General features: G+C 40.7%; 1 protein-coding gene across 2 annotated transcripts in view; it reads left to right on the top strand.

Annotated features, from left to right (window-relative positions):
• A1CF (APOBEC1 complementation factor) overlaps positions 1-12479 on the top strand; it is a 167189-nt gene that overhangs the window by 111110 nt on the left and 43600 nt on the right. For both annotated transcript variants that reach the window (XM_069239876.1, XM_069239877.1), the window contains exons 7-8: positions 4326-4423; positions 8038-8317. In XM_069239876.1, the coding sequence (XP_069095977.1) occupies positions 4326-4423; positions 8038-8317 (378 nt within the window). The remainder of the gene's footprint in view (positions 1-4325; positions 4424-8037; positions 8318-12479) is intronic.

Here is a 12479-nt window from a genome sequence, read left to right on the forward strand (position 1 = left end):
GCTCGGCGCACTACCAAGACTTCACATAGTGTCATCTCCTATGTACACATAATAAACAAAAACAAAGTAAGACAAATAGCTCAACCGTTGAATGTGTCAAAAAATCAATTCATGAACACATTAAAAACTATAATTCATTAAAGACTCCTAATTAACCTGCTCCAGAAAAACTATCTACCCCAAATGAACACTCATTTCTTCACTTGAATTTAAGTTAGAGGGGGCAAGTGTCTCAAAGTCCACCTTATATTTGGACTCTAATACTCTCAACATATGTTCTCTATCACCTTCATGTGTATTGGATTTAACCTAATTAATCACCACAAACCATATTAGATTCTCATTGACAAATTGAAACTTATGAAATTGTCTTGCAACAGGATAATTGTGGTCATGATGTCAAATAGCCCTTTTATGCTCCAGCACCCTCTTTTTGCCACGATGGACCGTACTACCTATAAAGATCTTCTAGCATTATGTTATCAAACAATACACAGAAAATTATGTGTTACAATTATAATGACCTCTGATCAAGTATTCTTTTCTCTCATTGCTCATTTTTAAATGACTGCAATTTCTGCTATTAATACAAGCTCTACAGTGCATGCAACATTAAAAACCAAAGGGTCCAGTACTGTTGTTAGCAAGGTCTTCAGTGTGTGTTACCATATTGTAACGGAGATTATCCCATAGAGATTTATTCTTCCTAGACGTGATCTGTGGTGTATCGTGAACATGCTTTGTTAATACTGAGTCAGTCAGCAAAATATGCCAACTCTTGTTAAGATTTTTCCTCACATTGTAAGATTGATTAGAATAATTTGTAATGAATCTCACTGCCTCAGATTCTTCCTGACTCATGTTACCCTGATGGAGTAGATAATCTCTAGAAGTCCCATTGACTTTCTACTTTTCTTGAAATATAACAGTATTGCTGTACCTTCTCTTCTTGAATCTCTCACACATGATCAAGCTCTCATACAGGTAATCCTCCATGGTGCTACAAATACGCCTGGCACTAACAGTTCCCCATAAGAGATGCTCCTTATTAGGCTAGAAGGGTGTGCACTTTGAGCGTTGAGTAGACTGCTTCCAGCCATCTGTTTCCTATACAGCCTGGTAATAAGGGAATCATTTTTTACCACAAACTCTACATCAAGGGAATCAATGCATGCCCTACTATGACATTCGACAAATTGCAAATAATAGTTATTCTCATTCAAAGTGGTCACAAATTTCTTAGCTAATCCCTCATCCCCCACTCCAAACTACAAAAATGTTGTCTACATAGCGACACCAGGATCGTAATGTTGCGGTTGGACCACCTGGAGTGTGGCGGTCCGACCACCCCTGCAAGTCTGGCAGTCCTTAGACCAACAGACTTGTGATGAGTCCCTTAGTGCACACTTTTATGAATTGAAATGTTTCTTTGTAAAAAAAACAACAAAAAAACAAGACTATATTGAATTTACAAGCAATGGTTGCCGCTCCTGTCTGCAAAAGTTCAAAGCGTTAATTTCTTTGCTTCCAACGGCTTCCTGACAGCTGAGAATTTTAGCAACATCTTTCCGTATGATTAATTCAAAGTTGTCATTCCCAGTCTGCTCCTGTTATCAAAATGTGAGTCACCTTTTCTGAGACACTTTCTTAGGTGGCATTATGTGGCATTTATTCAGATTGTAGTAGAGTGCACATGAGCTAAAATTACTCTTTTTTTTGTGTACTAAAAATTAATTTAACCAAATCTTACAAATGTGCCCATATAACCTTTTGTATTGTATGTAATGCAAGCATCATATCTTGTGGTCAAAATGTGGGTGAAATTACATACAAAAATCAAGTGATACATTACTGTAAAATAAGAGACACAGATAACATCACAATACTATACATTACCCAGGCAACAACAACATGCAGTCTACTTCAGCAAAGGGACACCATCAGGTAAGTCTTCATAGAATTGGGCCTGATAACAATTAAACCCAAACTGGGTGTATGTCTCGAACCATCAGGAACTCGAAAATCTTGAGTCTGCCGTCATCAAATCTTAAGTCTCCAATCATCTAAAAATCCGACTAAAGAAAAATCCTACTCAGGTTGTTATACTAATCTTCAAAAAACGTATGATTGGTCAGTACATGGGGCGGTTACTGTTCAGCCAATAATAATTCTAATTGATAACCTAAAATGCAACTAAGTCACATTAACCAGGACATATTCTCAACAGTAACTTTTCCTCTTCCGTCTCTTCTGTAGTTCCATTGTTCCATCCTGTCTAAACTTCTCTTCTCAGGAAGAAACTTTCTCACTTGTAACATTCACTTCCATCCCCGAGGAAGAAACCACGTGTTAGTAACATATTCAGACAATAGAACATTCAAATTACGCAAGAACTTGGTTAAACATGGCCTTGTAAGACATAACGCAGCAACCCACTACGGGTAGCCGTGTACACATCTATTGAACTATCTAACACACTTTTACATAAACACTGAACTATGGAAAATAACCACAACGTTTTGTTAAAATTTTCTCTCAGCTGAGAAAAGAAATGAACTGTGGCAACCATTTTCAAAAGTCACCCGTTTTTGCGCGTTAATTCACTATATAATTAATATACCAAAATCGTTAATAAAAACATGTTAAAAAATTCACACTCTCACAGATGCAACCACTTTGTAGTACTTATACACAAGTCTTGGTTTATAGATTGGACAATATGCTTAGTCAGAGTAAAGTGCTGAGTTGGTGTTAGGAGTTCTAGTGTAGAATTTTGGGAATAGTTGCTAGGCATTATTCAGAATGTACATGTGAGAATAACATTAGTTTACTGGAAAGTGCCAACTTGTTTTTTTGAGTCTGAGCTCTCTGAGGTGACCTGTACAATGTTATGATTTAAATAAACATCTGACAAGATCTACGAAGCGTAACTTGCACTTACTTCACACTTCCCAGTATCCGGCCGTAGTGGGGTAAGACCACAGGTCGTAGACTTCTGCTCCAAGCTCATCACATCTGGGGCTAGGACACTTGTGCTGCAGGAAAGAATCTATTCTTTTTACCCAGGGTTAGTTATGCTTCGTGGAAGACATAGTTATCAGTTTAAATCAGGCATTCCTCAACACTCTGGGGGTATGGTCCGGGCTCTTCATTCTGTCTCCCTCTGGTATCTGGGTCCCCCAGTCTGCCTCCCACTTCACCTGGAACCTATCCAGAGACTGCATCAAATCTGCTTTGAGGGCCCTGTAACACCAAGAGAAAACCTTAAATGCTCCAGGGGATATACAGCTCATCTGGCAGCTCTGGATGCATGGTTGGTTCCGTCACGCCCTCCACCCCAATTTTTCTGCAGGGATGCTGCCAGTGCTCTGAGCAGCAAGAGGTGCCCTGGGGGTATTCTGAACTTTTCCTGTAAGACTGCAAAGGGAATCAGCCTGGAACAAATCCTCTACCCGGGTCATTCCAACCTCCACACATACCGTGAGCCTCTTCAATTCCCTCTGTGTGTTAGTACATCCAGGATTAATAGCGGCAGCTCTGGGGAGTAAGGGCACTGGGTGTAAGGTTTTTGCATGTACCTCTGCCAGCATTGTTTCAGTACTTTAAGTTCTTCCGAACCCTCTCTGGTGGGTTGCTGGAGGCCCAGGAACAGGCGGTACAACTAGCTAGAGCTCAGGAAGGAATGGCTATTGCTGGTAACCAGTCTCACCTGTTCTTCAGGCATTGTGTGAACTACTGCATTTTCACAGCTAAATAGTAGGCCTCCAGGTCTGTGACTGCCAGGCCCCCATCTATTACCTGTTGTTTCAGTTTCGCTAACGCTGCCCTTTGGCAACCAGATCTCCAGATAAAGGTAATGTGGAGTGATTCCAAGTCTCTGAAGACCTCCTGTGGGATCAGCAGCAGGAGGACCACAAAAAAATAAAGAAGTCCAGAGAGTTCAACAATACTTCCATTTGAAGGAAATTACATTTTCATGTCCTCTTTCTGGCTTTCTGTTCTCATTTGCTGCATTTGCTCACCACCCCTGTCTGCTATCAGTGTTCTGTATCTTTAATATGATAATCATATTGTTTTAAGATACAATATGTATAAAAACATCTTCAGTGACATCTCAGAAGATGGTTTCTAGGTAGCCAAAAACAATTGCTAGGTGGCACCATAGCACATACAAAGAAAAAAGTGCTTTCAAGTACATATAGAATAGCACATGCAATGGTGAAAACATGTAATATTATTGGAAATTATATTCCTAAATATTTGATTGGTAAATCATATTTTGAGGTTTCCCTTCAGAAGCTCATTATGACATTGTTTCTTCACAGGCGCTGTTGAACGAATAAAGAAAATCAGAGATTATGCTTTTGTCCATTTTAATAATCGAGATGATGCTGTGGAGGCCATGAATCTTTTAAATGGGAAGGTACTGTGAAATTAGAATGGTTTCATTTGAGCGATATCCCTGCATGTCTGCCAACACTTTTTATATAGAGGTGTTCTCATTGAAACCTATTTGACTAAGTTAAATAAACATGAAGCAAAGACATTTGTTGCCACACAAATGAAGGCAGGACTGTTGTTGAATTGTCGATAGTGTTCTTAACTTTCATTTCCAAAACATATACATGAGAAGTATCAGGAAAGACTGTGGCTTAATCTTGAACTTATGTTTAACCTGTGCAGATTTGGCCTGGGTGAATAAAATTTACAAATGGTAAATTATAAACTTTAGTCATCATTTATTAAATGATATCAATTACTTATAACAATATTGACACATTTGTATCATCAATGGCACCACTGACTGAACCACCTACTGGTTAGCCCCTGTAAGAAATTGGGCTGTTGGTTGACTGGGGTGTGAACCCTTTACAAGCAGCAACCACAAACCTTGTCAGTGTAAGGCATGAGCAAACCCCAAATTAACATGTGCTCAACCCCATGGTAAATTGGCACAGAGCAGTCAGTCTAACTTAGAGGCAATGTGTAAAGTATGTGTGCAACACCTAAAACAGTAAAACATTGAAAACATCACACAAAAAGGATCCCATACCATGTTAGAAAAATAGTGCTGATTTTAATAAATATAACAAGACAAAAACAACAAAAATCCAATCAGTAGAATCAGAGTTATGGATGTTTTAAGACTAAACTGTAAAATAGTGCTCAAAAGCATAAAGCACCAACTGCGGCCAACTGGTCACGCTGGACCAAGTCAAAGTCACAGGTTCAGGTCAACCTCAATGGAGCGCAGGTGGTTTACGGTCTCAGATTAGTCCTGCTCAAGTTTTACCTTCTCAAGTTTCTTGGCCAAGAGTCCTGTTCACATTGGAGAGAGCAGGGGCGAGAAGAAAAGAGAGCGCTGCTGGACACTGTCAGCATGGCACGATCAGCAAGCTGAACATCGCAAAAGGGAGGGCTGGAGCTTCGCATTGGCTGTCCCTTTCAGCAGTTGGTGCTGCAGTGTGAAGAGATGTGCTGGCGGCGCTTCACACTAATTTTCTTGCAAGCAGCATGGTCTTTGTGAGAACTGTACCGTTTGTGCTTGTGCCCAAAAGTTGATTTAAACTGACTGAACTGCACCAAGAGACCAGTACCTGAGGGGCAAGACTTTGGGTTCAGGAACTCACTGCAACTGGGTCCAGGAGCTGTTTAGGGAGGCTTTTATTTCCCTGAGGCTCAGATCAGCAGGCCAGCAGACTAGCTCATGAAGTCACACTGGGGTCCTGGGTTCAAGATGAAGTTGTATGTCTAGTTCTTCCTCCTCAGACGCGATGGCAGCAGGCAGCAGGGGGGAGCAAGAGGGCAGCAGCCCCTTCAGAGTAGCAGCCCAGCAGAAGGGCAGTCCTTGTAGCGGCGCAGCAGCTTTTCTTCCTGGCAGTGTATCCACATGTCCAGAGGGGTACTGAAGTGGTGGTGTCTGAGGTCCAGTATTTATGCATAACTGTGTCTTTGAAGCTTTGAGAAGTTTCTAGAGGCAGGCCTTTGAAGTGTACAGATGCCCTGCTCCTGGCCCTGACTCGGGACTAACTACAGGAGGTATGCAGCCCATTGTTCCAAGACACAATATAGCCTATTCAAGTGTAAGTGGGGCTGGGCCAAGGTCCAAAAAACCCATCTAGCCAGTGATGGGCCATTCAGCCACAACTGAGCTCCCCATTGTGTTTGGGTGTTTAGGAGGAAATCATAAAGCCCAGCTGTCACCCACACCCATTCATGTGACCAGAGACAGGCTGCAGGCACCAAATGGCTAAGGCTAGAAATTGCCAACTTTCTAAAAAATGTCATTTTTAGAATTGCAATTTAACATCCGACTTCACCAAAAGTTAGGATTTACAAATGTGATTCCAGAGACACCAAACATGAACTAGCACCTATTCCCATTTGGAAATGACACTTATAAAATGTAATAAGGTAACTCCAGTGTTATCCTGTGGGACAGGTAGGTCTTGCAGTAGTAAGATTAGAATGTAAGAGTTTTTTACTAATAAGACATGTAAAACTTAAAAGGTTTATTTTGCCAGGTCTACAAGGCAGTTTAAAACTACACACAGAGGCTCTGCATTTGCAGGTCTGCAACATGTCTACGTTGCTACTTAAGTGGGTGGCACAAACAGTGCTGCAGGCCCATTAGTAGTATTTAACTTACATGTCCTAGGCACATATTGTACCAATTTACTAGGGACGTATAAGCAAACTAAGTATGCCAATATCGTATAAGCCAATCTAACATATTTTAAGGAGAAAGCATAAGCAGTCTAGCACTGGTTAGCAGTGGTAAAGCGCAGAGTCCTAGGGCCAACAGAAACTAATTCAGCAACAATAAGAGGAGGAAGGCATAAAGTCTGGGGATGACACTGCAGAAAGGGCCAAGTCCAACAGTCACTGAGTCCAGGGTAGAAGGACATGCCACTGATGAGCATAGGCTTCTGTTGAGTGGTATCACTACACCCCATAAAAAACTAACATAGACAAAGAGGCTTTGATGTTATTGGAATCTTAGAAAACAGTTTCCAAACAACTCCGGGAACACACTGCATCCAGAAAATGAAGACCTTCACCTTCCACCAATCCCACATCAAAGTAATTTTCAGAATAGTTTTAATCCACAAAAGGTGCAATATGCCTGACCCTCAACTTTGATTGCAATCTTTTCTGCAGGCACCCTCTTGAACCACTAACACAATGGGACAGGTTTGAAAGTGCACAAGGCAGGCAAGTGACACAATCAAGCACAGGCAAAGTGGGCTGACTGAGAGTTGTTCAGTCTTTTAAGCCTTCCAGAATCCAACCTCAACCCTGAGACCATCCCTTTGAAGGGCTCACCCTCTACAAAATCACCATGTCACTATCAACCACACAATGGCCCTATTCCAGCAATAAGAAAGACAAAAGAAAACTAGGAGAGGGGAGCCAAACTCTGGGGAAGTCTTAGTCCCTGCACTTCCCTTGTGGTATGTAATTCATTATGTCTGCTCAGTTTTGATTAATTTGTATACACATTTTAACAGTTTATGCCTGCATGGCATTTTTCACAGAAATCAGAGGGACATGTAAAAGTATGGTAGTATCAAACAGGAAGTGTGGCATGAACAGATCAGCTTGTGGGGATATGTAAAAAGCCAGCAATTAATATCTTGAATACAAAAGCCAGTCTTAAAAAGTTGAATTCCATTGGGTGTGCTGTGGCTTCTTGCTGAACTTAATTTACTCTATGTTTGGTTTTGCCAATACTTTTCTACGGGATGGGAATCAATGTAGTCCCCTCTTTCTAGGCTTCTATAGCCCCGCCCCTACCCTGATTCCATTTCACATTTGCTGTCACCTTCTGCTTCTATGTTTAACTAAGCCAGAAATTCATGGTCATCATATTTGCCCGAGTTTTATTGTATAAAGAACCTTTCATTTCACCCATAGATAAACTGAGATCCATCATGAAATAAAGAAGTACAAATGTCCACCACGTTTATGCACACATTACATTTTTGCAATAATATGCTTTTGTTTTTTTCCCTTGCGCTTATACTTGCTTCAAAGCTGATTGACGGCTCGCCAATTGAAGTGACATTAGCCAAGCCTGTGGATAAGGATAACTATGTGCGGTACACCAGAGGCACTGGTGGGCGTGGCCCTGCAGTACAGGGAGAATATGCCTACGCAATCGGACATGTGTATGACCCAGCGGCCGCTTATCTTGGGGCTCCAGTTTTTTATGCACCGCCAGCTTATGCTGCTGCTGCCATCCCTGGTCTTCACTTCCCTGCCGCAAAAGGACAAATCAGCAACCGAGGGCTAATAAGGCCCCCATCCATCAGAGGTAATTCCAACCAATCACCAGACAGCAGATGGTTCTCAAAATACCAATGGCTAAACAAATTGAAATCATTTTCAAGGTGTAATGAAAATTTTAAACTAAAATGTGTTAATTACACTATTTGATTTAATTCTTCAAAGCAGGCACTTTCTCGTGTTGAAACTGGTTCCGAGTGCATTGGCGGTTGTTCTGTAATCACTGTAATACTCAAAAACAAAAACTTATCAACTGAAAAGCAAGTAAGCTTTCAACTCACAGCAGAATAGTGATCATTTCGTCCTAAAAATGTTGTAGTGTTCAATAGGATGTGACACTGTGTTAGCACATCCTGAATAAGGCACTGAACGTCCCTGTTTTTTAAAATATATTTTCACCGTTTATTTAACCAAAACACGTTTAGAAAAGAACACTTCTAATTTATCCCAGTAGCAATAACATTTTATTTTGTGCAATGTCATTTCTCTGCAAATGATCACACCTAAAAAAAACCTCAAATTTTATCAGAAAATCCTTGGATAATAGGAGAATATTGCAGCATATGTAGGAGCTCAGGCATGGTGCTTTGTACTTATGCATGTGTAAATATGGGGGTTGCCATCGAAGGACTTTACTGTAGTCAGTGACGTATGGCCAATCAGAGGGTCCACCAAGGGAAGCAATTAGGGCAGTTATTTAAATTGCCTTCTTTTCAGGGTCAGTAACAATTCTCTCTTCTTGGGAAAACTGCAATAATAGTACACAAAGGCCCCAAATATTTCAGAGCACCATGGTGTTTTAAAACACACCCTTTACCATTGGTCAATTAGCAGTAATTCCCCAAAATTAAATTAATCATTTAAGGGTTTATTTGAGGAAATTTAACACTATTCTATAGGAGTATTTGTGTCAAGATATAAGGATATCTGCAGAAAGCACAAAACTTCTAGTATGCAGTCTACACATGTAATAAATTGTTTTAATGAAAAGTAACACAGAATTGCCAGTTGCATTATATAGGATATGGCACCATATTTTGGTTATGCAAGTATAAATCAAAAATTAACTCTATCTGGCTGGTGAGAGACTATTTCTAGACGGATTTTGTGATCAACTTTAAAGTTATTCAGAAAAGCTACAATCCTCTTTTCTGAAAGAACCTGTAGGATAAAGCATTGCTGCGAGATTAGCTAGATATCCGTACAAATATAACTTTCTTCTAGTGCTTTTTCCGTTTCTTAAGTGTTCACAGGTACTAGGTCCATGGATCAGAAACACTGCTGGTTAATGTCATCATCATCACACATAAGCTTTAGTCGGTCACATTTAATCATCAAAGCAATACAATTGCAGCTAAAATAACAGTAAATGCATAATAAATACAGGATTAAGATAAGATGAAACAATCAATTAGTCATAAAAAAGAAAAAGAAAACATGTATGCTAAAACTCCTTAGCGTACTACCCTAGTAAGCTATCTAATGGCCTATATAATGATAAGAAACTATTTCTCATTGTCATCCGTTATGCATCAAACAATGGATCACGATAATCATAAAATTATTGTATAAAATCAATGCATAAATAGATTTAAGAACTTTAATTACTTGAAGACAGATCATTTTGGCTTTTTAAGCGGTGTATACGTATATGTCATGCGGCCGCAAGGAACTTGCTGAGCACACAGATTAAAAAAGTGGGGGTATCTCTCATCATCAGTCTTAATGCATCTTTACAATGTCTCATGCCCATATTCCTACAAGCTGGGCGAATCCACTTTTGCCGAGCTATCCCATAGGCAGGCAAATAAACATGAAATGTACTTGAGTTTCCAAAGTACAGTTACAGCTAGGGCATAGATCAGTTGTCAATGCAGGTTGCCACATACTAGTAAAAGACCTCAAAGGTAAGCACCCATACCCGAAACGGACATACAAGCTTTTGCTTAATAAATCGGGGATTAAGTCCAGGAATGGTTCAAAGTGAGGGTGCCACTTGAAGTCAAGAAATTGGGATGTCAGTTGACCGTGTGACGTACATATCAAGAACCTGTCCCTGACGTAAGACCAATAAACTGATTTCAGATGATGTTTATGAGCCCTCCTTAGATTATAGGGTTGACTCCAAAAGTCCCTAAGTCCCAAAATGTGAAACCGTCTCACAATATGATTGAGCCAAGGAATAGAAAGTGCATTAGGTCTCTCTCAGATGTCTTGTAGAGACTCCTTCTACACAGCTAATTCCGGTGTAGTCCAAATTCGTACCCAAAAAAGTAAGGGTCTTATGGCTATTACGTCAGAAATACGGGAGAATCTAAGGTCAAGGAACATTGGGATCAATGGGGTATTACAAGGGCATGCCAAAAGGGATAAAACTATTTCCCCCCACAAATAATTTGCTAACATTTGAGAATCCCCAAATCTCTGCACCATAAGACGCTGCACCCTGGGCCTTCACTAGAAAGATTTTGATAGCTGGAAAGACAGCTTTCGCACTAGTAGATTTATAAAACCACAAAATAGCCCCAGATCTATGTGCTACAAGTGCTGTACTCTTGTCAACCTGAGCCTCCCAGTGCATGTTGTTACTTATTCTTACCCTCAGGTAATCGATAGAGCTCACCTTACTTAAGGGAGTCCCATTGAGTAAAATAGTACATCATTTGATGGGGCCAAAGGTCATAGGTTTGGTTTTACTAGAATTAAGTTCCAATCCATAATCTGCGCAAAAAGCGCTGAATCTGTCCACTAGGACCTGGAGGCCCATAGGAGTTTTGGAAATTGAAAGTGAATCATCAGCAAATAACAGGATCGGAATTTTTGGGTTATTCAGGGATGGAGCAGCATTTTTACAGTCAGTTACAATTTCAACCACCTCATTGATAAACAAAGAAAAGAGAGTGGTAGCAAGGACACAGCCCTGGCGCACCCCCCCTCCTAGTATCTATTCGATCCGTAAGTTCCCCCTGGCTACCCCATCTCACTCTTGCATAGGTATTCTCATGTAACCTTTGAATTAAATACACAAAATTCCCCGGGGCACCAATTCTATTCAGGACTTCCCATAGCTTCCCTCTAGGGACAAGGTCGAAAGCTGATCTTAAGTCCACAAAGGTGACGTACAATTTTTGTTTTGCTAAAGTGACATATTTCCAATATAACAAAGAAAGCCTAAAGACCTGGTCCATCGTACTAATTTTTGGACGAAACCCAGCCTGAAGAGGGGATAAGGCCTGAGTGTCTTGGACCCATTCCATGAGCCTGTCTAAAACTTGCTTAGCAAAGATCTTTTGAAAATTATTGATAAGACTAATTGGTCTATAATTGCCTGGTGAGCCTACATCACCTTTTTTGTATATGGGGATTATTTCCGCCCCATGCAACGTGTCCGGAATAGGGCCACCTGGTGCTATGGCGTTCGATAGTGTGTTTACATACCACGTCCAGATAACCGGTTCGGATTTGAACAAGTCCCCCGGTATCTTATCAGGACCGGGAGCTTTAGATGGTCTCAAGGAATTAATGGCTGCTGTGGTTTCAGCCAACGTGAAAACAATATCCTTTGCAGAGCCTTCAACAGAGAGTCTACATTCATCACCCCCATTACATATAAGGCCATGTTGTACAGGGGCAGCATTAATCTCAGAAAAATGGGCCACCCATCTTTCTGGCTGAATGTGCATGGTGATTGTATTGTTGCCCCCTCTATACCTACTGGCCAGCAACCTCCAGAAGGAGCCATCATCTCGATTCTTGACTGCATCCAGCATCCTTTGCCAAATCTCTTGTTCCCAAGTTTTTTTTTCTAGTTCCAGGGCTTTGGTGTACCTGAATCTGGCCTTTCTAATCTCCCCCTGTGAATGCGTTTGGAGGGCTAATTTTAAATTGGACCTTGCATGGGTACAATCCCTATTGAACCGTTCCCTAGATTGAGTTTTATCAGAGGTATGCCTAGAGGAGGTGTTCTTATAAAAAATGCCCTGTAGGATACTTGCCATTTCTGCATGGATACTCAGAATTGGGATGTTATCAACCTCTTGCTCACAATAACTAGAGAAGAGTTTAAGAAAGAATGCATAGATTGCCTTGATCGTATATGGATTTGATATTACTTTTGGCCAGCTAACACAAGCTTGTCTATGATTCAAAAGAGGAATAGGCACATCAGTAGTCTCTAAGTTCTTAACTCT

The sequence above is a fragment of the Pleurodeles waltl genome, chromosome 6, assembly GCF_031143425.1.
Source record: "Pleurodeles waltl isolate 20211129_DDA chromosome 6, aPleWal1.hap1.20221129, whole genome shotgun sequence".
NCBI lineage: Eukaryota > Metazoa > Chordata > Amphibia > Caudata > Salamandridae > Pleurodeles > Pleurodeles waltl.